Source organism: Vanellus vanellus, assembly GCF_965231255.1.
Source record: "Vanellus vanellus genome assembly, chromosome: 1".
In the NCBI taxonomy this organism is placed as follows: Eukaryota; Metazoa; Chordata; class Aves; order Charadriiformes; family Charadriidae; genus Vanellus; species Vanellus vanellus.
In genome coordinates, this window is record NC_138905.1 from 103,535,822 (window position 1) to 103,558,456 (window position 22,635).

The 22,635-nt window shown below is 38.0% G+C and overlaps 1 protein-coding gene across 3 annotated transcripts in view; it reads right to left on the reverse strand.

The window, feature by feature from the left end:
- POU2F1 (POU class 2 homeobox 1) overlaps positions 1 to 22,635 on the reverse strand; it is a gene marked incomplete at its 5' end in the record, with an annotated part of 113,518 nt that overhangs the window by 14,231 nt on the left and 76,652 nt on the right. For 2 of the 3 annotated variants that reach the window (XM_082495874.1, XM_082495875.1), the window contains 6 exons: positions 635 to 808; positions 3,115 to 3,209; positions 12,358 to 12,484; positions 18,274 to 18,453; positions 20,174 to 20,293; positions 21,954 to 22,007. In XM_082495874.1, the coding sequence (XP_082352000.1) occupies positions 635 to 808; positions 3,115 to 3,209; positions 12,358 to 12,484; positions 18,274 to 18,453; positions 20,174 to 20,293; positions 21,954 to 22,007 (750 nt within the window). The remainder of the gene's footprint in view (positions 1 to 634; positions 809 to 3,114; positions 3,210 to 12,357; positions 12,485 to 18,273; positions 18,454 to 20,173; positions 20,294 to 21,953; positions 22,008 to 22,635) is intronic. The other variant, XM_082495876.1, reaches the window with a different exon arrangement.

The window sequence follows — 22,635 nt, forward strand, 5'->3', positions numbered from 1 at the left end:
ACTCATTCAACCATTTTCACTATGTTCAAGATTACTTTTCTTTTGCTCTATGGGTACGTCTGAGCTTTTAAGCAAACCAAAACAAACTACAACTCCAGTTCACCTCTGTAAGGAGAGAACATCAAAGGTGACAGTCCTTTCAGGTTTTGTTGAGGAACCTTAGCAAAAGCATTAAATACAGCAATCATTGATGTTTAATAGGAAAATACACTTGAGAGAGAAAAACCCTTTGACATCCAAAGCAACTCCACAGTTGTAATATACTTTTTAAACACACAGAGCAGTTAATTGTGCTGTATGATTTTTGGAACTTCGTACTTCTGAAGGAAGCTTTAAAGTGCTTTGTCCCATTCATTTGACATCCTATAGAATGAATAGTGCACATGCAATGACATCTGGAGCTCGTAAATGCACGTACCTGCTGGGAAAATGGCTATGCTTTAAAACCATCAGGGAAGTAAGATGGACGTATGGCTTTTTCTGTTACTTCTTAGAAATCCCCTACATAAAGGCCAGAGCATAACCCTATTTAAGAAGGTTCTCCTAGGAAAAGGTGGAATTGTAGTCTCCCTCCAGACTTGAAAGATGAGACCTCAGATTCCACACTGGCAGGCACTAAGGTATGCAGTCTCACCTGAGTGAATCCAAGTTTGATCCGTCTTTGTTTGAAAGTCTTGGCAAACTGCTCAAGCTCCTCAAGGTCACTGGGCTCCTCCAAGCTGGGAGTGTCGATTCGCTTTGGTGTTGACTGGCTCTGTGGAAGTGGCTGAATGGGGGTCGCTGCTATTGTGCGTGTTGGGGTTGCTGGCTATTAAGATAGCAAGGAAAAGATTTAAATCAGACTTAAGGGAATAATCAGCAAAAATTAAATGCAAAACCGGTATGTGAGGTTTCTGTGAGAAAGAGCGATGAATTTGACATTTCCAGCAACCTGAAAGTTCCTCCACTTTATTTACATTCCTCTCAAGAATGAGCAATCACAATCCAGAAAACTGCATTAGTATGACAGCCTTTTAAAGGCTCTGCCAGAACCAATTAAAGAAAAGTAAGAGATGTTCAATGCAGCAGATAACCAACAACTTTCACTTGCTACAGAAGCTGCTCAAAGAAAGGCTGAACGCTCTTACTTGATATAGTTCTATCATTTACAGACAGCTTGGCATTCATCCCCTTTTAATCATTTAAAAATTGAATTTACTGCTTGTGTGAGGTGGCAGACTGTCATCAGCCTGAAAGATTCAAGTATCCTATTTAATCTTGGAACAGAGCACGTACAAGCGCAGCAAACATGGCATGTTTCCTCTAATGCTATCTCTTGCGACTGACTCAACTCTTCCAGTAAGAAAAAACGAGATCTACCTGTAACCCTTCTGTTGATACTTGCAACAGTAAGAATTAATGTACTGGTGATACAAGAAATTAAGCAAAGGCAACCTGCAGAAAATTCCTTTTAGGTCACATTTTTCTTCTATATGAAAGTTTAATTTTCCAGGAAGTCCACAGGAGGTTCATTATTCCTGAACATTGGCATACTAGAACATTTTGCTATGCAGCAATAATAAGAGTCTGAAAAAAACCTGAGCATCATGGAAAGTATTCACGGGTGAACAAAATATATTAAGTTCTGGTATTGCACAGTTCAACTGGAACATCGAGAACATGTTTTGAGTGCATAACTCTACCTTCTTACATGCCATAGATGAACTGAGATGCAGAGACAAATCATTTACTCTAGTTAAATTCTACTCAGTTCAGCTGAGGCTGTTAAGTAAAGATGATTTCATGCTTTTGTGTCCTATGCCCAGTTTTGAAACTACAGACTCCTTCAGGGCAAATAAGAACAGCTCTAAGTCTATGCAACACTGCAGTACTATGCAAATCTGCGCAAAGGTCCAGAAACAGCAGTTCTAAAAGAAACAGCCTACATATAGCTGAGTCTTTATGTAGCTCCTTATGTTGTTTTCCTCCTGGGTTAGTGCAGTATTTTGCAGTGCACAGCAGATGGTAGAGGGAGGTCAGGATCTATAATTCCATTACTTGAGAAATAATGTGATCATATATGATCTTTCTAGGATGTGTGTGTCCCACTATAAAGGTTTTTAATATTTTTTAATTTACATTAAACATAGTGGGTAATTACTGCAGTATGTCTTTACTGACTTCACCCCCTTCATATAATTTATCTCCTCTTTGCAGTTTTGATGCTTTTTTTAATCCAAGTGTAATCTTAAGCAGGGAGTCATGCTGCTAACTGAGGTATGAACTACAGAGGAGAGACAAATTCCATTTTCCACATGATGCATGAAAAATACTATCAGTGATATAATAGAAAATGTCGTTTTCTAAGACTCTGATAGACTCAGGCATCTTATTACAGACTAAAAAATTCTTGTATGTACCAGCTTGGCAGGAAGATACTGTATATTACATGGTATTTGAGAAACAGCATGCAGTCATGTAACTAAACTGCACAGTAAAACCCAGAGTGAAGCAGAATTAAATTTGCAAGCACGTGCAACCTTAAAATTGCTTTTCATACAGTCTGAAAGCTTAATCATAGAGCTTTAATATTTTAACATATATCTAACAGAGTATTTTAACGCATTTCTAACAATCTATTCACTTTCACAGAAGGTAACTAATAAGACTGGCAATGACTTAGCAATAATAGCAAAACAACTAGTCTACAATAAAGATAGATTACCGCTGCAATCTTTAGAAAAAAAAGATACTTGTCAGTAATCCTCTTTTTGAGCTTTTTAGGTAGCTCACACCTTGCTCCTCTGAATTTCACAAATTTGGAGACTGTCCAAGAAAGCCTTGCAAGAAATCAAATGACGCTCTAGTGCCATTAATTCAAGATACCAATCATGAGAATTTTCAGCTAAAAATAAAAATTTAGAATGTTAAATGCAGGAAAAGAGGCACATTAGGGTGGAAACTACAAAAGTGAAGTTACTGATACTTCAGCTCTACACTGAATCTATCTAGGAAGACAAACTCAGTCTTATATAGCTACAATATCTACTCTGGTAACTAATACAGAGGGTCCATTCACTTGCAATAGTTTAAGTCCCCTCAAAACAACTCATGAACTGTAGAAATAAACCTGACCTGCGAGGCAAGGGTGATGCTTGGCTGAGACTGCAGGAGGTTGGCTTGGCTTTGCTGAGGTAGTTGCGTTAAGAGATTCTGCGCTTGCAGGAGACCTGGAGAGAGAAAAGGGTGGGTTTGGTTTGTCATTTAAAAAGACTAAAACTTTGGTGAAAGGTGAAACAAGGCTCTTGACAAATAATGAAAGTTACAAAAAATTTGAAATGTAAGCCTTCATAGGCATCTTTAGACTTCAGACTTTTCAGTCCAAAATCCCCTTGCATTTTCCTGAAATATACATGGTGACAGAAGGGTAAAAGACAGAAGTCTGTATTAGTCTCCTCTGCAGAAAGAGTTTGTAATGATCTACTTATCCCAGTTCTGTGTGCAAGAATCATTTATTGCCCCTTCCAGCTTGCAGATTTGGGGTAAACCTCTTCCTGTAACCAACAGCTGACCAAGAATTAGGGACCCATCTAAAAATAAACAACTGAACACTAATCAGATCAAATCCAACAACTGAATACTAATCAAAACCACAAATTTGGCTCCTTGATCACCCTTCTTCCTTTCTGTATCACCCCATATCAGCTGCCTAACGAGAAGGTAACTTTCTCAGGCAAACTTAAGCAGACCACACCAGAAGACAAAACAAGCTCAGATAACTTCTTCCTGGCTGAAATAAAGAAGGAATCTTTTGGAAAAGTAATCAGAACTTAAATCTTAGGCAAGATACTGAACACTGTTTAAATTGCACAAATAGAATAAACTATTTATGTGTATATATATGTATATATGAAAACCTCTGTATATATGAAAACCCCTGCCGTTATGAAAAAGTGACAACATTAAAGAACAGTTTGGACTGATGCAACCAATATAAACAGTACACTGTCATTCTAAAAATAAATTCTCTTACAGTCGTGATTTGTATCATTTATTTTATCTCTCAGGAAATTGAGATATATGCTTGCACCTATGTATTTTAACTAGAAGCTATGATATTTTTTTTTTCACTTCTAATACTAAAATTTATATATTTTTAAGGGGTAAGAATCTTAAAAAAACATACTTAGTTAGTCAAGTCCCTCAATTTTATTGTGAAAAATATTGCTGCTATTCTTTAGGTAACTCCTGGCTACAACTATCAATTTCACCTACGATAATTTAAGAATCTGACTACTTAAACCTACACTTAATAGGCATCTGCAATATACCAAGGTCCTAGAACCAGGGGGGATGATGGCACAACAACAACAGATGGACTCTATGGCCACTCAGAGGACAGAACACCAAGTAAGTACCACTTAAATTCTGTAATTTGAGTTTGACATGGTCTGTTCTGGTTCATCAGCTGGCTGATCAATCACAGCACACCACTCTCGACCAGCTACCTCTTAGCAGAATACAGGTACAGGACACAGGAATTTAGGACTTGATAAATAATGAATGAGAGACCGAATGTTTTATGCAAAGTTAAGGCCATAGGAGACATGAAAAGAGGGACTACCACAGGTAGGAAGGAGAAAATGAATCCTCAATGAGGGATACCAACTACAGAAGAATTTGTCTTCTGACAGTGATATTACTGTTACTTTTTAAGTGTTGAATAGGTATTTTAAATAGAAAGTGTCGCTATGAAAATGCTCAAGACCTACAGAAAAAAGCCAGCTATTTACACAACATAATAGCACAGCATAGACAACTATGTATGTTTGCTTTGCACCACATAATTGACATGTTCCAGCTGTGTTTTTGAAAAGCCACAGTGAGGGAACAGATCAGCTTAAGGAACTTCCAAGACAGCTACCTACTACAGTTACACAGTGCATTTTACAATGCAAATATTTGTTCACTTGAAAGATGATTTCAGCTGCCCAAATCTAAATATTAACTGGTGAACAATCACCTCTAAGTGAAGAGGTTCTGACCTTCATTTAGAGACAGTGAATTTTAATTGACAACTTGAAATAGAAAGGGGCGAGACATCACACTGACACTATAGAGTGACTGACTAACAATGAAACAAAAAATAGGCAGCTGACAGTGACCACATTTGACCTCTAATCCACTGGTAACATCATCAATCACAAGTTACTGACTCATCTTATGACTGTAATCAAAGTAATTAGGACTGTCCTTTTGTGATTTTTTTGTCCTCAAAGAGATCCCAGAGGATGTTTTTCTGGCAATAACACTTTTGCCGAAGAGCACAGTGTAGTAAGTAATTTGGCAAAAATTTTGCTTCAGCTAAAATGAATGTGTGCTTGCTATGCGTTTGGAAGAGGGACAGTGTTAAATAAGATATCAGACGAAAGCAACAGAAGTACCGAAACTTGCAGAACAAAGGGCGGTGTAGTTAGCTAAGATAACCACAGGAGTGTGAAGAATGAAGAAGCCACAAGAAGGACACGGTGAGAAAGACTTCGAGCCTCCCTCCAACAACTACCAGGAAGACCCCTGAGGAAGCATAGCGCCTGCGCCACTAGAAGGGAGGGGGCATACTTGGGGGTAGGTTGCATTCCAAGAACTTATTGATTATGTAAATTGGAGGTTGGGTTGCATTCCAAGAACTCATTGATTATGTAATTGAGGGTGGGTTGTGTTCTGAAAACTCATTGATTATGCAAATTATGTTTCAAGAAGAAACATGAATAAGTATAAGGAATACAAAATAAAAACAAGTGTTTGTGAAGGAAAAAATGAGCCACAGGAGGAGAAATCCCCCGTGTAACTCCCAGCGCTGTAATAAATAGTCTTTGCTCCATCGAATTTGCCCCGGACTAAATTTCAATACAGTGAGCGCGTTTCTCACAACAGGATGACTACACTCTTCCTCATTTTATTCTCACTCGTATGTTCTGAAGTAATCATCACTGAAGGACAGGGTAAAACACTCTGAACATTTTTAATCTAGTAACTTTTTACATCATTTTATCCTATTTAAGAAATACTGATACAAGCATCTCAGGCAGAAACTAGAGAAAGAACAAGTTAGTTTAACCTGCAGCTGACTGAAGTAATGATCAGGGGATGGAGAAAGCAGCTGAACTGTTTTGGCAAAGTATGCATCTCTTCCACTGACAAAGTCTTTTCAGACAGTTGCTGTGCACACTCTTTGGACTCTTATTGGCTTCCATGGGTTGGCAGCTGCAGTTTTGCTCTTTTCAGACATGGCTTGTACTAGTCTAAGCTTCACCTCTGCTTTTTTTCTGAGAAGAAACTATTAGTCCCCACTTTGGTCCAAGACAACTGCAGTGACTTAACTTATAGGGCACATAGCACAGCCTGTTTAATACAGTCTAAGTGCAAAACTGCACCTGTCAGGCAACTGCTGAGATATTGGTGTTTCGAACCCTGATGTTTCCTTAGGGACTAATACTGGCATCAATACTGCTTAACATCTTTATTATCAATAAGGCTGATGGGACAAAACATATTCTCAGCAAGTTTGTGGACAATACCAAACACAGGGAGAGCGGTCAATAGGCCAGAAGTCAGGACCTAGACAGGCTGGACAAATGGAACCCCATGAAGATCAACGCAGGAAAATGCAACATCCTGCATGGGGGCTGGAATAACCCTGTGCAGCAATACAACATGCGCACTGGCTGGCTAGAAAGCAGTTTCGCAGAAAAAAAGGCATGGGGGTCCTGGAGCACAATAAGATGAACATGAGCCAGCAGTGTGCCCTTACAATAAAGACAGGCAACCACATCCTGGGCTGTATTCACAAGAGTACTGCCAGCAGGTCAAGGGCTGTGATTCTTCCCCCGCATTTGGCACTTGTGAGATCACATCTGGAGTACTGTGTTCAGCCTTGGGTTACCCAGTACAAGACACAATGACATCCTGGATTTTGTAGATTTAAGGGACACTGGGGTGGCTAACAGGCTGGAACACCCATACAACGAACGGGTAAGTGAGCTGGTTTGTTCAGCCTTATGAGAAGACCAAGGTGAGACACTATTGCTGTCTTCAAAGACAGAAATGGTGTCTTCTTGAGGGTGCACAGTAATGAGACACAACAGGCATAAGTTGGAACATGGAAAACTCCAACTGGATATAAGGAAACAATTTTATTTTTTTAATTTTTTACCATGAGAGTAGGCAACTATTGGGGCAGGTACTTGAAGAGGTTGCAGAATCTCCACCCTTGGAGATGTTCAAACTCAACTAGGGGAGGCACTGAGCACTCTGCTGTAATTGGACCTGCTTTGAGCAATACCACATGGCCTCTAGAGGTCCCTTCTAACCTACATGATTTTTTGAATCTATAAAAACTAACGTTGTACTTGTATATTTACCTTTACAGAGGTAGTATTTCTAACCCTCTGCTTTGGGTTCTATGAGCCCAGTGGTATTATTGCACTAACTACGGCATACAAATCACCTACATGACACTCAAAAAGAATGACTGCATGGAAGTAGGTAAGGATTTATGCAAAAGTATGATGCTTTTGAGGTATTTTTTTTTTGATAGTTAAAGTAAATGCATCTACCATCATCCAGGACTTTTCCTGTAATGTCTACAAGTAGCACGAATAATGGCCCAAGCCAAAATACTCTTCCTGCCAGCCAACAGTCACCAAGGACTGATCTGTGGATCAGTTCTCACTGTCTAAAATTAAACAAAAAAGATAAAACAAACATTCAAGTGCAGATTTTTTCAACATAATTTTTAAAAAGTTGGCTCAGAAGCATAATACATAATTCAACACTAACTGATCTCCCAAAAGAGTGATTTTTTTTCATCTAAAAAGAACTTGACTGCTTTCTCTCTGCCAAAGCCGTTCATCTTCTCACAGACATATCCTGGAAATTAGTTTGCAACACAAAGCCATTACAATGTCATAATTTGATTAACTGGAAAAAACTGAAAGGGAAGAATGAAGGGTGTCATACCACGTATTAAATACAGTGCAATTTGATCACCTTTGTTGATTACTGTTGATGCAAAGAACTTCTGGGCACTTTGGTGTATCTCACTTTATCAAATCCAGATCTTCCAAAATGGGGACTCATAGTTGGAATTATATTGGGATCCAACACAGGAGAGAAAGTACTAAGCTATACATTCCTACAAATCTGTTCCACTGAGATGTTAAGCTGCTGCATGCTGCCACACCTTTTGCAGTATCCAGGTACCCTTCAAGATCAGTTCAAGAACATGACGCACATGTGCTGAAGTTGGTGAACTGTGGTTCTGAAGAGTACCAGTTCAGTGATCCACGCAAAGGTGCTGCCACACTACTTCGATGAAAGTCAACATTCTTACCCATTGATGCTGTTTGGATGGTTAGAAGCAAAGACTGGATTTCAAAGGGGACAGTAAATATTAAGCATTTAATTCATATCTTGGTAACAGGTATTTCCAGCACAGGGGAAAAAGTCACCATTTAAATCACTTCTTCCAGGTTCTTCCTAATTCCTCTTCAAGCTTTCCCCCCTTATTTGGGGAATGAGTTTGAGTCAGCTGCATTTTATTCAACTGCTATGTCAGCAAATATGCTGTCATTAAGAGTCTCTTGACAATGAAGAGCTGGGTCTCCTCATCTGCATATTATGGCCACTAAAGCATTTTCACCTAGTTCACATAGTGTATTACTAACAAAATGAGGAGGAGTCTTGTAAGGGCAGTGAAGGTGCACAATCTCAAATGAGATAAACACCTGTCCATTACAAATTTGATACATCTGAGAAGAAACACAGGCAACTTCAGGCATCTTCTCCCAACCTCACACTGGCTGAGGGAGATGCACTCTGATTTCTGGTACCAGAGGCCAGCAGGGTAGGTACCGATGTTTAACATTCATTATCCCATTTTTAAAATGCGTGGTGTTTTGTTGTGTTTTTTTTTTTTTTTTTTTTTTAATGGTACAAGTGAAGATTCAAAGTCTGTAGGACGAGCGCGCAAGAAGAGAACAAGACTTGGTTTTGGCCTGCTATCATTATCCCAGCTGTTTTTACAATTAAAAAAATAAAATCATAGACAAGGTCTTTAATAATAAACAGCAATAACTTGAGAATAGGTAGGCCCAGCTTCAATGTTTAAAGCTAATTAGTAGCTTGTCTTCCACATTTGCCTTTCTGGATGCTTTCTTTATAAGTACTGTTTCTACACCTCCTTGACACTGATGCATTTTTTTCTCAGATCTTAACAACCTCTGTTTGGAAGAGTAATTTAAATGAAATGCAGTACCGTTTCCCCTCTCCATTCAGATTTTTACTGATACGATTTTTATTGGCAATATCTTCCAAGTAGAAAGGCAAATGGTCATCTGATGAGGGTAATATTTTTAAGAAGCGGCTATAATTGCAGTAAAGGACGTTGAATTGATTATTCTAGAGACAGATCTATTAGATACAAGAACAGATACAAGAGGTATAAAGACTGTACAGGGTGCTACATTCCTGCCTGTGACTTTAACAATAATATGGGGACAAGAATTGCTCTGAATAAGAAATCATTCCAAATTTCTATTTCCATTCAATCTTCTGCATATCTGCTGAGGCTTGAAACAAGTCCTTAAGTTCCGATGTTACCTATTACAAGCCATGAAAAAACAGGAACTTTACAATTTATTTCACGCAAGCCACTGAATAACCAGAAATCTTGTGGAAAAGGAAGATGACTACAGTAGACATATGGCAGTGGATTTATAGGGAGAATTTCACATCTGCTGCTGTGATCTATAGTGTGTGTTGAAGAAAGATCGCAGAATAACATCGTGATTGATGATTAATATTTTAGGTATCGAATTTTCTAAAATTTTTTAGAAGTTGGATCTAAGCCATGACTTTCAACCCCTTCCAAGAATCTAAATATAATTGGTGATGATTGCATTACTCTGCATCCCATCACCTCTTCAAGTAAGAAGCTTTTCTCTACCAAATGTTTACGTCTTCTACAATCTTGCTTAGAGATACTGTTCTTCAGTTATTTTCCTCAAAACTATTCTCTTGTATTAAAAACAATGTTTCTCATTTACATGACTACATGGCATGTACAAAGTATATGGTGTAGTCTGTAAAGCAATAGATTTATTTCAGACTAGATAATCTATAAATAAATCTGAATTTTCATTTTAGTTATTAAATGTGTACATATATATAGATAAATAAAGCTGCATGCAGTACCAATGAAGCCTACAAAAAAATCTGAATGCCTTTGGTTTTAAAGAAAGCTCTATGCTTGTTTCTCCAGAATATTTATTATTTTATGAAGTTGACTAATGGAGCAATAGGACAAGAACAACATGGAAAAGTCAGCCGTAACAGCAAATAACAAAATAAAAATACACAGTTTCTCAGTCTTTCTCATAAATAATAACATACTATTTGAGATCTTCTAATAATAACCATGAAATACTGCAAAAAGCCATACCAAAAAGTGAGATAAGGGGTATTATGACATACATGTTGCTTTATCATTGAGTGCTCATGAAGAAAACTAGATCTATTCAAGCATTTCAGCTGGAAGGTTGTCACACACTAATGGCCTATGGTCAGAACACAGAACATAAATCTTCCTACATTTTTGAGCTATTTGGTTGTTCAGGTTGTACATTACCAGTAAAACACGGTGTTTCTACACATACTGCGTCACTGATGACAGCAATATACAGGTCTTAAAACTGCAGTGAAGAAATCATTTTCAGACATGGTCCCTGGAAAAGGTACCATGAAAACCTCTTCTGGTAGTTTTCTACTTCAGAAGATTTTAAACAAACATAAAGCCTGCCTTCCTTCCTTTCTATAATGCAAACAATTCATTTTGAGAGATTAATATGATTTGCTTCTGTTAGTTTCTTTTTTTTTGGTGAAGCATCTTCAGAGATATTTTAGAAAACCAGCAAAAGTTAGCTGAAAAACACAGGCAGACATTAACGCTTGGGAGCTTTTCAAAACAATGCTTTTGTGCTTGCTGTTTCCTTAAAAGAATTTATTAAAAAAAAAAAAAAAAAAAGCCTATTTTAAAGAATCCTTGAACTTAATTTTGGTGACGTTTGATTTCTTCTAGAAGAATATGTTAAGCTTACAAGTTCTGCTTCATTTTAAGAAACTAGTACATCACGAAATGCCTCCATGAATAGTTTTTTAGCCATTTTCTATCAGTGCTTGTATAAAAGCTCTCCTAAATGAAGTCCTATTAAAAGAAAGTTAATTTTGAATAACCCTTTCTTCAAATGTGAGAGCATTCAGACAGTGAGAGAGCTTCAGCATAATGGAAAGCCAGTTCTATCCAAGCCACAGTATATAAGGAATAATGCATGAAAAAATTGAAAGGAAAACAGGAAAATAAGGTGCAAAGAACTGCTTTATAGGACAGCCAGGCTCTGGAGGCCTCTTCAAGCATAACAGGATTTGCCTTCTGAGCAAGAATCTTTGGATTACCAGACCTGAACAACCGAGTAGAGTTCATGTAGAAGAGAAAGAGGGAAACAGACCACTGGAGTATATCAGCCTAAAAGGCCATGGCTAAATGCAGTTCTCTGTGGGCATCAACAAATGGGCTGCAATCAGTACTGTGATGTATTTCAACTTGAACACATCAGTTCTTAGAGCAAAGATCCTGTACGATGTCTTCACTGGTCTGGCACACTACCACCTACCACTTGGTTTGCCTTTAGCATGTAAGCCATACCCAGTGTATCACCATAATATTATTTCCAAGAGTTGTTATACAAAATCAAGCATTCTAGCTCTTTTCCCAAGGTGTAATTATTATTTCAGTTTATGACAAAATTCACTGTACCCTCTTTAGGCTTAAGGACTTTTCTAGTCTCCCACAAGGACTCTTGATTTTGTAATCTCTTTCCAGTCTTAGAATTTTGTAGCCCTTTTAGCATTGACCTGGATTAGCCTGGACAGCCCACACACCCTCCAGGCCTCCTCCTAGGATTCTGCCTTTGACTTCTGGAGAGTTGTTTTCTCCCAATTCTCCTCCCAGTAGACTTCCTTCCTGAGAGCCTGACCCAGAAATTCAGATGCTGCGGTATTTCCCAAGAGGCCTTGATATTAACATATGTTCCCATGACATGATCTCTGGATTATTTCTCCTTGAAAAGTGAGCTACACACACTGAGACAAGGCTGAGGTCTAAAAACCAGAAAGAGACAACCTGTTAGAGACTCCTACTTGCAATACTGTTATTTCTCCTAGGGAATATCAACAGTTAGTGAAGGTGCATGAACCACCTCCATTTCACCTTCTCCTCTAAAAAGTTATGTATTAATTTCTTTTCTGGCAAGGAGCACTTACCCTGCTGCCCCTGCGGTGTTTGTGAGATGATGAACTGTGCTGGCTGCAAGTTGGTTGTTGGATGCACCAACACAAACTGTTGCAGGTTGAGATTCTGCTGCTGAAGCTGCTGCAAGTGCTGCAAATCCTTAAGGAAACAGGGGAAGGGGGGAAAAAAAAAAAAGAAGAAGAAAAAGAGAAAGAGAAAAAAAGGAAAAAAAGAAAAAGGGGAAAAAAGAAAAAAAAAAAAGACAAAGGAAAAGAAAGAGCTGTGTTAGACATTTAAGTCAGCCATGACTCCCAATGTCACTAGATTTCCTATCAACCAGTTACATTCTAATATTTAGATATAAAAGTGGATGTCAAACAATAGGAGTCCTGCTACTGAATATCCTTTAGGCTGTGATTTTTAATTCCATTGTCCTTCATAGAACAACAGAAAAATTGTTTACCAAATAACCCAGAAAATATTTCCAGCATGGTTCTGCTTTTAAAAAAAATAAAAATCAATCTCCCTCCCCCCAAATTCAGAAGTTTTCAAATTCTTTAGACTTATCAGCATGTGGATTTGTCAGACTTACATTTTGAGGATGCAACTCTGTTACAAAATTTATTGTTGACAAATCAAGCATATTAGCTGGGAGCTATTTTTGTTTATAATAACAGCAACCTGCAATTACCATTCTAATCAGCAATAAGAAAGCAAAAATTTACAGATTCTTAGTTTGCATTCTGGTTGTTCAGGTCAAATTTCAGGAAGTAGCTAACTCAAATAGTAAATAAATATATTTGATTAGTTCTGAAACAAATCACAATAAGCTTAATAAACATGGCTATAACTAAGGTTAAAAGGAATAACCCAAAACACTGCACTACTGTAGAACCCCTTTTTATGTATTTAAATCATTCAGAACTATTAATTTTCTATAATTAAATGACTGATCTTGACATAAATACTAATCTCTGAGAAACTGAATCATCAAGAAAAATGCTTCAACTTGCTGTTTAGCTAGAGGATGAAAACATAGAGAACTGCTTAAAAATATTCCCTATAACTATCTATACACATGTATAAACTTTCAGTCTTTCTGAGAAGAAGCTGTTTCAAAATACCCGCCAAGCAGATGGACAAAAGCCTGAAATATTTCCCATACTTACAACCTCCCCTTAAACAAACCAAACGAACGAAACAAAAAACCTCCCAAAACTCTACTTCAGATACGTTACTGAGATACTCAGTTACTCGGACTCTTTTGGGTCCAAATGTCTCAGAGGATGAAAACAATGCCAGTTCGCTCCTAAACAGTGCCCAATCTGGCTGCTTGAATGGAGCTGCTCATTTTAACATACTTCCTAACATAGCTGAGTTAAGGTGAGCCAGACTATCAAAGACCTGCTTCTTAAGGAGAGTAAAGTAGCCCCCACGCATTTTGACTGATGCAGGTTACCGAACACTCACACCAGCTGCTCAGCAGCAGATATGAAAGGCCATTAACTGCCAGCAGTGGAGATGGTGATGGAAAGTCAAGACAGAGTGACAAGAACAACTTTTTGTTTACACAATACAACTGTATTCTGCAAATGGTTATCTATGACCTTACATTATGTTAAAACTGTTAAACTAAGTCTTAAAAGTTGCAACAATCTGCTTCTGGGGAAGTGGGGTGGGGAGTGTCAGCGGGTAGAAAGGAAGACTAGGGAGGAAAAAAAAAAAAATAAGAGTCTCCATTGATTTATGAGACCACAGACGTGCATTATAAGAAAATGACTGCTTAACCTGCATTACAATGACACCAGCCATCAATCACTTAGGCAACTTGGTCATGTTAAGTCAAAAGCATGCAGTGTAATAACATGGTAAACAGACAGATGGATTAACCAAGCAATGCTCTTTAAGAAACAGGACATTCAATTTTATAAGAGAATGGAAAAATTTAAACACACTGTTGGCTGGGGAGCACTTTTTAGAAGTTGATAGCATCGTTTGCTTTCAGAAAATTTGAGAAGTACTGCAACCATTCCTATGAAATTGAGGCCAATTTCCTTCCTAAAAAAGAGATATAACTGCTCCAGTTTTTCCCAGGAACCCCATGTTTCTTCTGACTTCATTGGTCAGAACTGCTACTAAAACCTCTTACTTCTTGAGCCCATGGACCTCCACTCATTTATTCATTGATTTTCAATGCTCTACTGGTTACCTTTGCAGATTGAGCAGACCCTCCAGCACAAAGGGGCTCATACTGAATTGGATCTGAGGACTAGGTACAGAGGAACAAACAGAAATAGAAACAGTAGGGCAAGCTGACTAAGGCTGTGAATGCTGGATAGAAGAAAAAGAAATTAAGAGAGGCTAAAAGGATGAAGATAGAGGTGGATACGAGAAAAAGCAGAAACACAAAAGGAGAAGTCGGGAAGAAAATTTTGAAGGAAAAAGTATGGATAGAAAAACAGATAGGTTGAGGACCTCCCCCACCAAAAGCAAATGAATGAAACCCCCCCAGACAACCAAGTAGATCTCCGATGATTTGAAGAAGCACCACAAGAGATGGAGTTACATACAAGAAAGAGTACAAAGAAACAGTGGCACTGTACTTGTAAGATCAAAGGAGGAGAGTTTTTTGTTTAAGACTATAGTCTTCATAACACAGGTACCCAGCTAAGACATGACAGCTCTTATCATCAGGCTCTTACACTTTAATATGAGAAAACCGTTTTTAAATTGAGGCCTCAGGGATAACTGGTATAAGCAATCTTATTCTGTGCATCTGCCTTGGTAAACAGTGTCTTGGCTGAGTCTTCTTTAAATACAGAAATATAATTCCGTAATGCAGAATGGAAACGATCCCTCCAAGGCTAATCACTCTTAAATAGCCCTGCCAGCCCCTCAAATTCATTTGAAATCCAACTTTATTTCTACCTTGGGAAAGTTTCATTACTTAGTTAATTGTAGCATTACAATAAATCTCCCAATAGCAACCACGCAAACAACACTGACACTGTTTTCCCATACCGATTTTTTTTTTTCCTCAATGGTAAAATCTGTATACTAGCACAAGCACATAAAAAGAGACGGAAAGACTTTTGGGGAAACATGCCTGTCTTCTGGTGCTGCCTAAGAATTTAGAAAGATCAAAACAATCGAACTCCTATCTCAGCAGAATAATCTGCCAAGTGCTACGTCTTGACATGAGGAAGTGTATTGTGTTTTTTTTTTTTAAAAAGGCATCTAAAGTTCTAAATTCAATGCCATTATCTCTAGTTACAACTTCAGTACCAACTTCGGTATCTCTGTCATTTTGAGGTTTACATCACAAACACTGATCATGGATCCTGAAAACAAGTAAAGTTTACGAAGAACTCCAAAACTTGGTACAACTGTTTAGTGACAATTTAGCATCAGCCCAGCAGCAGCCCTAATATCCTACCAGACTCCTGCAGCAGATATCTTACATTAACTGCAGTGCACATTAAAGAAGTCATGCTTGTGCAATTAGTTAATTAAAACAAATATGGTAATCCCGTTGCTGCAGAGACCTGCCAGTTAATCAATTATTCAAAAATCATCAATTAAAACAAACATTCAGCTATTTGTGTAATCAGCTATATGTTTACAATAGCAACACAAACATAGCTGAGGACTGTTTATACATCGTTGTCAAGATGGATCAAAAAGCATAGTGTTATCCACCTACAAACCTAGATGGTAGAAATTTTCCATAAAGTATCTGAAATTCTATCCAACACCTGCACAAATTATGCCCTCCACTTTCATCATAAGAAAATGCTAGCATGATTCAACCAAGCTACATTTATATATCAAAATAACCTATCCTAAAAGAAATTAATTATAATGTGAAACATTTAATCAATTAGGAATGCCAGAAAACAAGTGAAACTTTAATTTGTTCCCCTTGTGCTACAAATACACATTATATTGTGGCAACTACTGGATCACATGCTATTTTTCATAGACCCTTTAGATTGTTCACATGCACAAACCAGACAATAATCCCTTGAGAAGCTCCTATTTGTTGGCATGTGCCTGATCTTTTCAACTCTTCTCAAACACTTCTCCGAAGCTTTAATAAACTCTGGAGAAAACCCCCGTACTAAATTAATAATTGTAAATGCTGCACAGACTTTCATAGCTTCCTACTGAGGTGGAAGAGCAGGATTAGCAGCATCTCAGAAATGCACAACAATGCCTTCAAAAGTATCCACCAATTTGGTGGCATATTTGACAAATGAAAAACCAAGAAGTTCAAGGTACAGATTTTATTAATATAAAATTTTAATGCTCCACACCAGACCTCACTATCTTAAGCTGCACACCTGGAAGACAAGAAGCACACACCTGTGAATCACTTACATTCAGGTTAAAAGATGCACATAACATCAAATGGCAACTCTCTGACACATGCAAGGAGAGATGTTAGAAGCTAACCATCAACTCCCTTGACAAGGACGTTTCCCATTCTTTTCTTGAAATCTGCCTGTATTATTGGGTACAGAAAAAGGCTTAAGAAAATTAAGATCTTATCTTGGGAGTTACGAGTTTTCTTGAATGCTAGATCCTTGAGTCATCTCCAGATCATGACAGTGAAATGGGATACTTTGCTAAAAGAAGTATTAATATCTGGTCACATGACTCGTCACAGGGCACCAAGATGCTCAGTGTGAGGGGTCTGTGGGCAACATCAGTACTGGCCTTTTAAATGTGCGATGGCATCACTTTGGCCTCTGTAAGGACAGACAGAGAGGTCAGAATGTTTAGACCAACGCCACAGAAGTTTGCCACTTCAGCTAATAAAAACCTGATAGCACAATCAAGCTGTTATTCAGCTAGTGGAGCAGACGAGCACGATAAAGGAATAGCACATTTCATTGATCGACTCCACAGATAATTGCAACATTTCCATTCTTTTACTTAATCAGCCCTGATCTTCTCTTTTTAGACACTTCATCCCAGTTGAATGTAAGTGAAAATAGTCTGAATAGAAAGTGTCAGTCTTAAAGAACCTGCTCACTGTAAGAAGCAACAACTTTGGAGATTATATACCCAACATACTTTGCACAGCTAGACTAATCAAACTGAAATATTACGTACCGAGAACCTTAATCTATGGAAAGATGAACCTCAGCGTCAGCAACACAATCACCTACTAGTAGTAGTCATGATGCCTATGCTGTACATTTAGTTACCCTTGTTCAGAGGTCTAAGGAGTTTCCACACTACATATGCTAAGCGTAGAGTCGGTGGCGCTGCATTCTCCACACTGGATTAAGCCAGTCCTAGAAGACCCAGGAGGATCTTCACTGCTCCTAGTAAGCAGAACTTCTTTGGCAAGCAGTTCTTCAGAATTAAGAATGAACAGGTCTTTAGCAGCAGACCATAAAACCGGACAGATTCCAACACGAGACTCATTCTGGCAAGTTTTTTGCTAGACACACAGGACTGCCCGTTCTTTGTCACTGAACTCTGAGCATTAAGTGCCAAGCCAAAATAGCACACAAATGTGTCAAGTCAAACTGCCTTTCTTCAGCTCTATCATTTTGCTATTTGGATATAAGAAACATCCTTTGTGATATGTAAGTATCCCTTCCCATCCATACAAGTCTCACAAAGTGTCATTTCTATGGGAATCTTTCTATACCTCTTTTTCTCCTTTCTCAAGCTAACTACAAGGAGGAAAATTCAGAAAATACAGCATCTGGTCAAATTCTGGAACAAACTCAGAAGCCCAATGGAACTGATTAGCAGCTGGTACGCTTTCTTTGCTAAAACTATCAACTTCACCCTCATCAGCTAAGGATGCATGAGGAAAGACAGTATTCAAGGACTCTAGAAACTCACTGAATAAGGAATAAAAATATTGTTTGAATGATGCAATTAGTCAAACCTCTTTATTTTCCACCCTCTCAAGCCTCAAGGCTCACCTGTGCAATCTGTATTGGCTGAGATAGAGGGATCTGCGTCATCGGCGTTGCAGCAGAGGCCGAGATGGTGGCACCAGCAGCGCTGTGCTGCTGACTGGCTGAATGCTGCACTGCAGCCGCCAGCAACTGTGCCTGCGCCTGTTGTAGCAATAACTGTTGCTGGGCTGGCGTCAACGTGAGCTATAAATAATTAGAAAACACAGCCATTAATAATGGAAAGAGCCACTTCAGCTACAAAGTCATTAGCTAGCTCATTACTAGTTATATTAACCAGACATTCCTCGAACTATCACTACAGTTCAGCCATTAACTAGCCCATGACTCTGGCCTGAAGTAAGGACAGCTGGCTACTCAACACAGCATAGGAACCAACCTACCACCTACCTACCGACCCGACATAAACGAAACCGCACGAATGCAAACATTTGCACTTACTGGAGCCTACAGAACCTAACTTTACCCCTAAGTTTTCTTCACAACTCTACCAGGAGGTTCAAGAAAAAGGTAATTAAGTAGCAAGCAAAAGAAAAGAATCGGTATTGCCAGGATTTGAAAGGAAATTTACACCCAGCAGAACAGCAAGTGATTAGCCAGATGAATGAGAAGCAGGAATGCTGGTTATGGCTACTGAACAAACTGATAACACCCCAGCTGCTTCACATTAGCATGAATCCCTGCCATATTCCATCATTTCCATTATGCCCTAAGATATAAGTAAAGAACATGAGCTCCATTTGTTTCTTTCCAAGTCTTCCCATCTGCTTTTTTTTTTTTTAAATAGAATAGAGTTGGCAAGTTTACACCCCTTCCCTTTCGCAAACACACATTATCTCTGTGAAACAGGTGGCAGCAGTCTCTCCTTTACATGTAAATGAATCTTGATGCCTATATTTACTACAATCCATCTATGCATAGGCCTGGAGTTTTGAATGTTTCACTACTGCAGACAATCATAAATTAAAACAAACCACTATTTTTTGAGAATGAGAAAAATAATAAAACGTGCTGGGGTTTAACAACATATTAAAACAGTCTCACTTTTAAAACTTTCAAATGTAATGAACCACAAGCTAAATAGGATGTTTATTTACACACTAGCATATGAGAAGATTTAACAACTGAACATGAAATTAAGACATCGTTTCATTCAAGTGTAGAGATGATCTAACCTAATACTTCAAATCATAAATACATTGTTGGAGCAACTGCCCTAAATACCTTATTAACATGCAAACTCTTAAAACTACAAAGCTGATTATGTGGAAGCAAACTCTTTAACCAAACCAGCCCATTCACAAAACTTGCTCTTTTTTTAAAATGACTGAAAGGATCTACAACAATTCAGAAACACTAGTAAACCTAAAGTAACAGTTATTCCATAATTAGTCCCAAAGCTTTGCAATTAAAACAGAAGGGTTAAGGCTTAAGGCAAGCACTATATCGTTACTTAAAAAGAAATGTGTTTGAGAAGAGGAAGAATTAGTGTCAGCAGTTCCCATCAGTTTTGTTCTTCATCCAGCTATCTAGTAAGATTTAGTCTCGTGCACCCATGCCTCATTTTATTCTTGCAAAAAAGTAAAAATTCCTCTTTATGACATCAGTGGCTTTCTTATTTCTACACACACTAGGTTTTAATTTCATTGCAGAGTCAAGATGGATACTGAGAACAGAGAGCAAGATTTTTCTTTTTTGGAAGTAAATACTTTGCAACAAAAAACCAAAGATTAAAGTCTGCTTTCTTACAGGAAGATATTTTCTGTCCCCTCTTTCACTGAAGTTTCTTCCTATGTTAAAGGAAACGACAATAATCTTCACTGACAGTGCTACAGGGACTGCTGTAGATACTGCCATCATTTGCCAGACAGGAGGCTTACTGCAGTGTACTTGGGTAATATCTTACCCCAGTGATCTGTCCTCCGGCCAGCATGAGCTGGGTCTGGGGTATGGCCGCCTGCACTGAAGGCTGCTGGGAAGGCTGGCTTGGCTGCTGAGAGTCCCCAGATTCTTCATTAGATTTAGACTAATAAAAAAAAAAACAAAAACAAAAACAAAAAACCAAAAAAAAACAAACCACAACTCTTTATAGTGTAAAACAGATGTTAATGTATAACACTGCTATCTCAACACTGCACAATAAAAATCTTTCATCTGCATACAAAAAGCCCTTGGGTTTATTTTAAGAGTGTGTTTAAGTAATGGCTCTATGTACGCACCATCTCAGCTACGATTGCTCAAACATGTCTGTAGGTAATGCAGTTTAAACAAAACAAAAAGACTCTCAGGTCTTTTGTAACACTGACACTATTTTCAGGTCTCATTTCATTTTACGCAATGCAACTAAAGCTGACACTATCCTTCTCCATAAAGAAAGAAAAGGTTGTTAAAATTATTCATTGCCTAAAATCCCGAACAATGGAAAGGAGATTCTGTTTCCATTTTCTATATCTGCATCCTGTACCTCTAAGTCATCATTGTACTGTTGGCTTATATGGAACTAGTTTGAGAAATCCTCACAGGTTTATCTACTTACAGCAAAATACACAATATATACAGTGCTTTTAAATAATCAAAGTTTAGCATTTATTTAATTGAATGCTGCTTTATTTTAAAAGATTTGGGGGTTTTGTTTTTGGAGGGTTTTTTTTTTAAACAGAAGAAATTGCGAAGACATGAGGGAGGAAATGCAAGTGCATGAAGAGGGGGAGAGAGTTTTATGATAAATTAAAACTGGTTATGCAGAACATTAAAATTCTGCATAGATTTGCATATTTTCCACCACCTGTTTTGGGGACTGCAGAGCAGGCTAATTAACATAAAGGCTCTGATTAATTCTGCCAGTCATTGAGCGATAATTACAGCGTAGGATTGTAAACATTCTGCACTGGAGATACAGCCTGTTTGCCAACATCTCTCTCAGGGATGGAAGTTTACCATGGCAACCAAGGCAATTTTCTGCCTCCTTCCTCTCAGAAAGGAAGGTCACTATACCTCCTCTTCTTTCCAAATTGTTATTATGTATAAGTGGGTCCACATTCTATTGCATTTCATGTAATGCACTACCTACATTCTTTAATAACAAGCAATACTGAAACCAGTTTTCAATAAAACTGCATCCCTTGCCCCTTAATATAGTACTGAGAGGAAGTGGCACGTTAACCGATACACTGAAGTGTTCAGCATCATAAAAAAGTTTGAAAGCTTCGTTGTCTCATGTACATTATTAAACAACAATTACTCTGACTTATTTTGAAATCACTATGTGTTATTTACACAAGCAATCTATGCTAGCGACATTAAATAGCTAATGTTACATTATACTCCTATATTCAGCTACCAGAAGTAAGGACAAATTGCAAATTAAGACTTGCTATGTTTAAAATAAGTGAATAAATGGAAGAATGTGAAAACTATAAAACTCCAGGAATATTCATGATACAATACCTGACTGAAATTCAGTATAAAATTACTATCACCGCATGTTTTAAACAACTCCAGTTTCTGAATGCTTACAATTCTGAACCTGTTTTACAGTTGTAGAACTATTATTCCTTCATATTTATCACTTGCAAGACCAGTCAGAATGAAAAAACAGAGTAACACGTAATACGTTAAAAACTCTAATGGGACCATAATGCTGTTTGTAATGAGAAGGATGAGCAGCAGAAGGAAACTGTCTTTACCTGTACATTTAAGGACTGAGCAGCAGCCTGTAAACTTGTTCCAGCGAGCTGGACCTACAATATAGTGCAAAAATGGAAATGAAATAGTGTAGAATCCACAGAAAATTTTAATGATGTAAACAAAGAACAACCCCTTCACCTGCACCCCAACAAAAACTGCCCCAAGAACAATGCATGCTCCTCTAAATCTGAATCAGTGAAATAGGGCTTGTGCTCCAGGCTAAAATAAAATCCGTAAGACTCTTCCACAGTGTTATTTGTCTACCTCTTGCTGAAAGTATTCCTGCCTAGGGATCTAGATATTATCATTAAATTGAGTTGAAACAGAGCATTTTTGGGTAGACAGGCTAACTATTTCTATTCCTGTTAAAAAAAATCCAGGTGTCAAGGGAGAGCGTTAAGCTGTCCTCATCATCACCCTTCTAGTATTTCAGAATAGGTCTTGGCCCAAATATGTACACTGCATTCACCTGCTTCCTTATACGACAGAGGAGTAATCACCTGCATAGCACAAAACCCACAGCATAAACACTCTTCCTCAAATCAAACTGTTCAAGTATTTGTAGTCCTCAGCCACTGAAAAGAAGATCTCAATATGGAGGACTGGAGACACTTTACAAAGGCTGTATTGATTGAGGTATACTCAAAACTTGAATTCAATGTTTGTGATTAACAGGTCCAA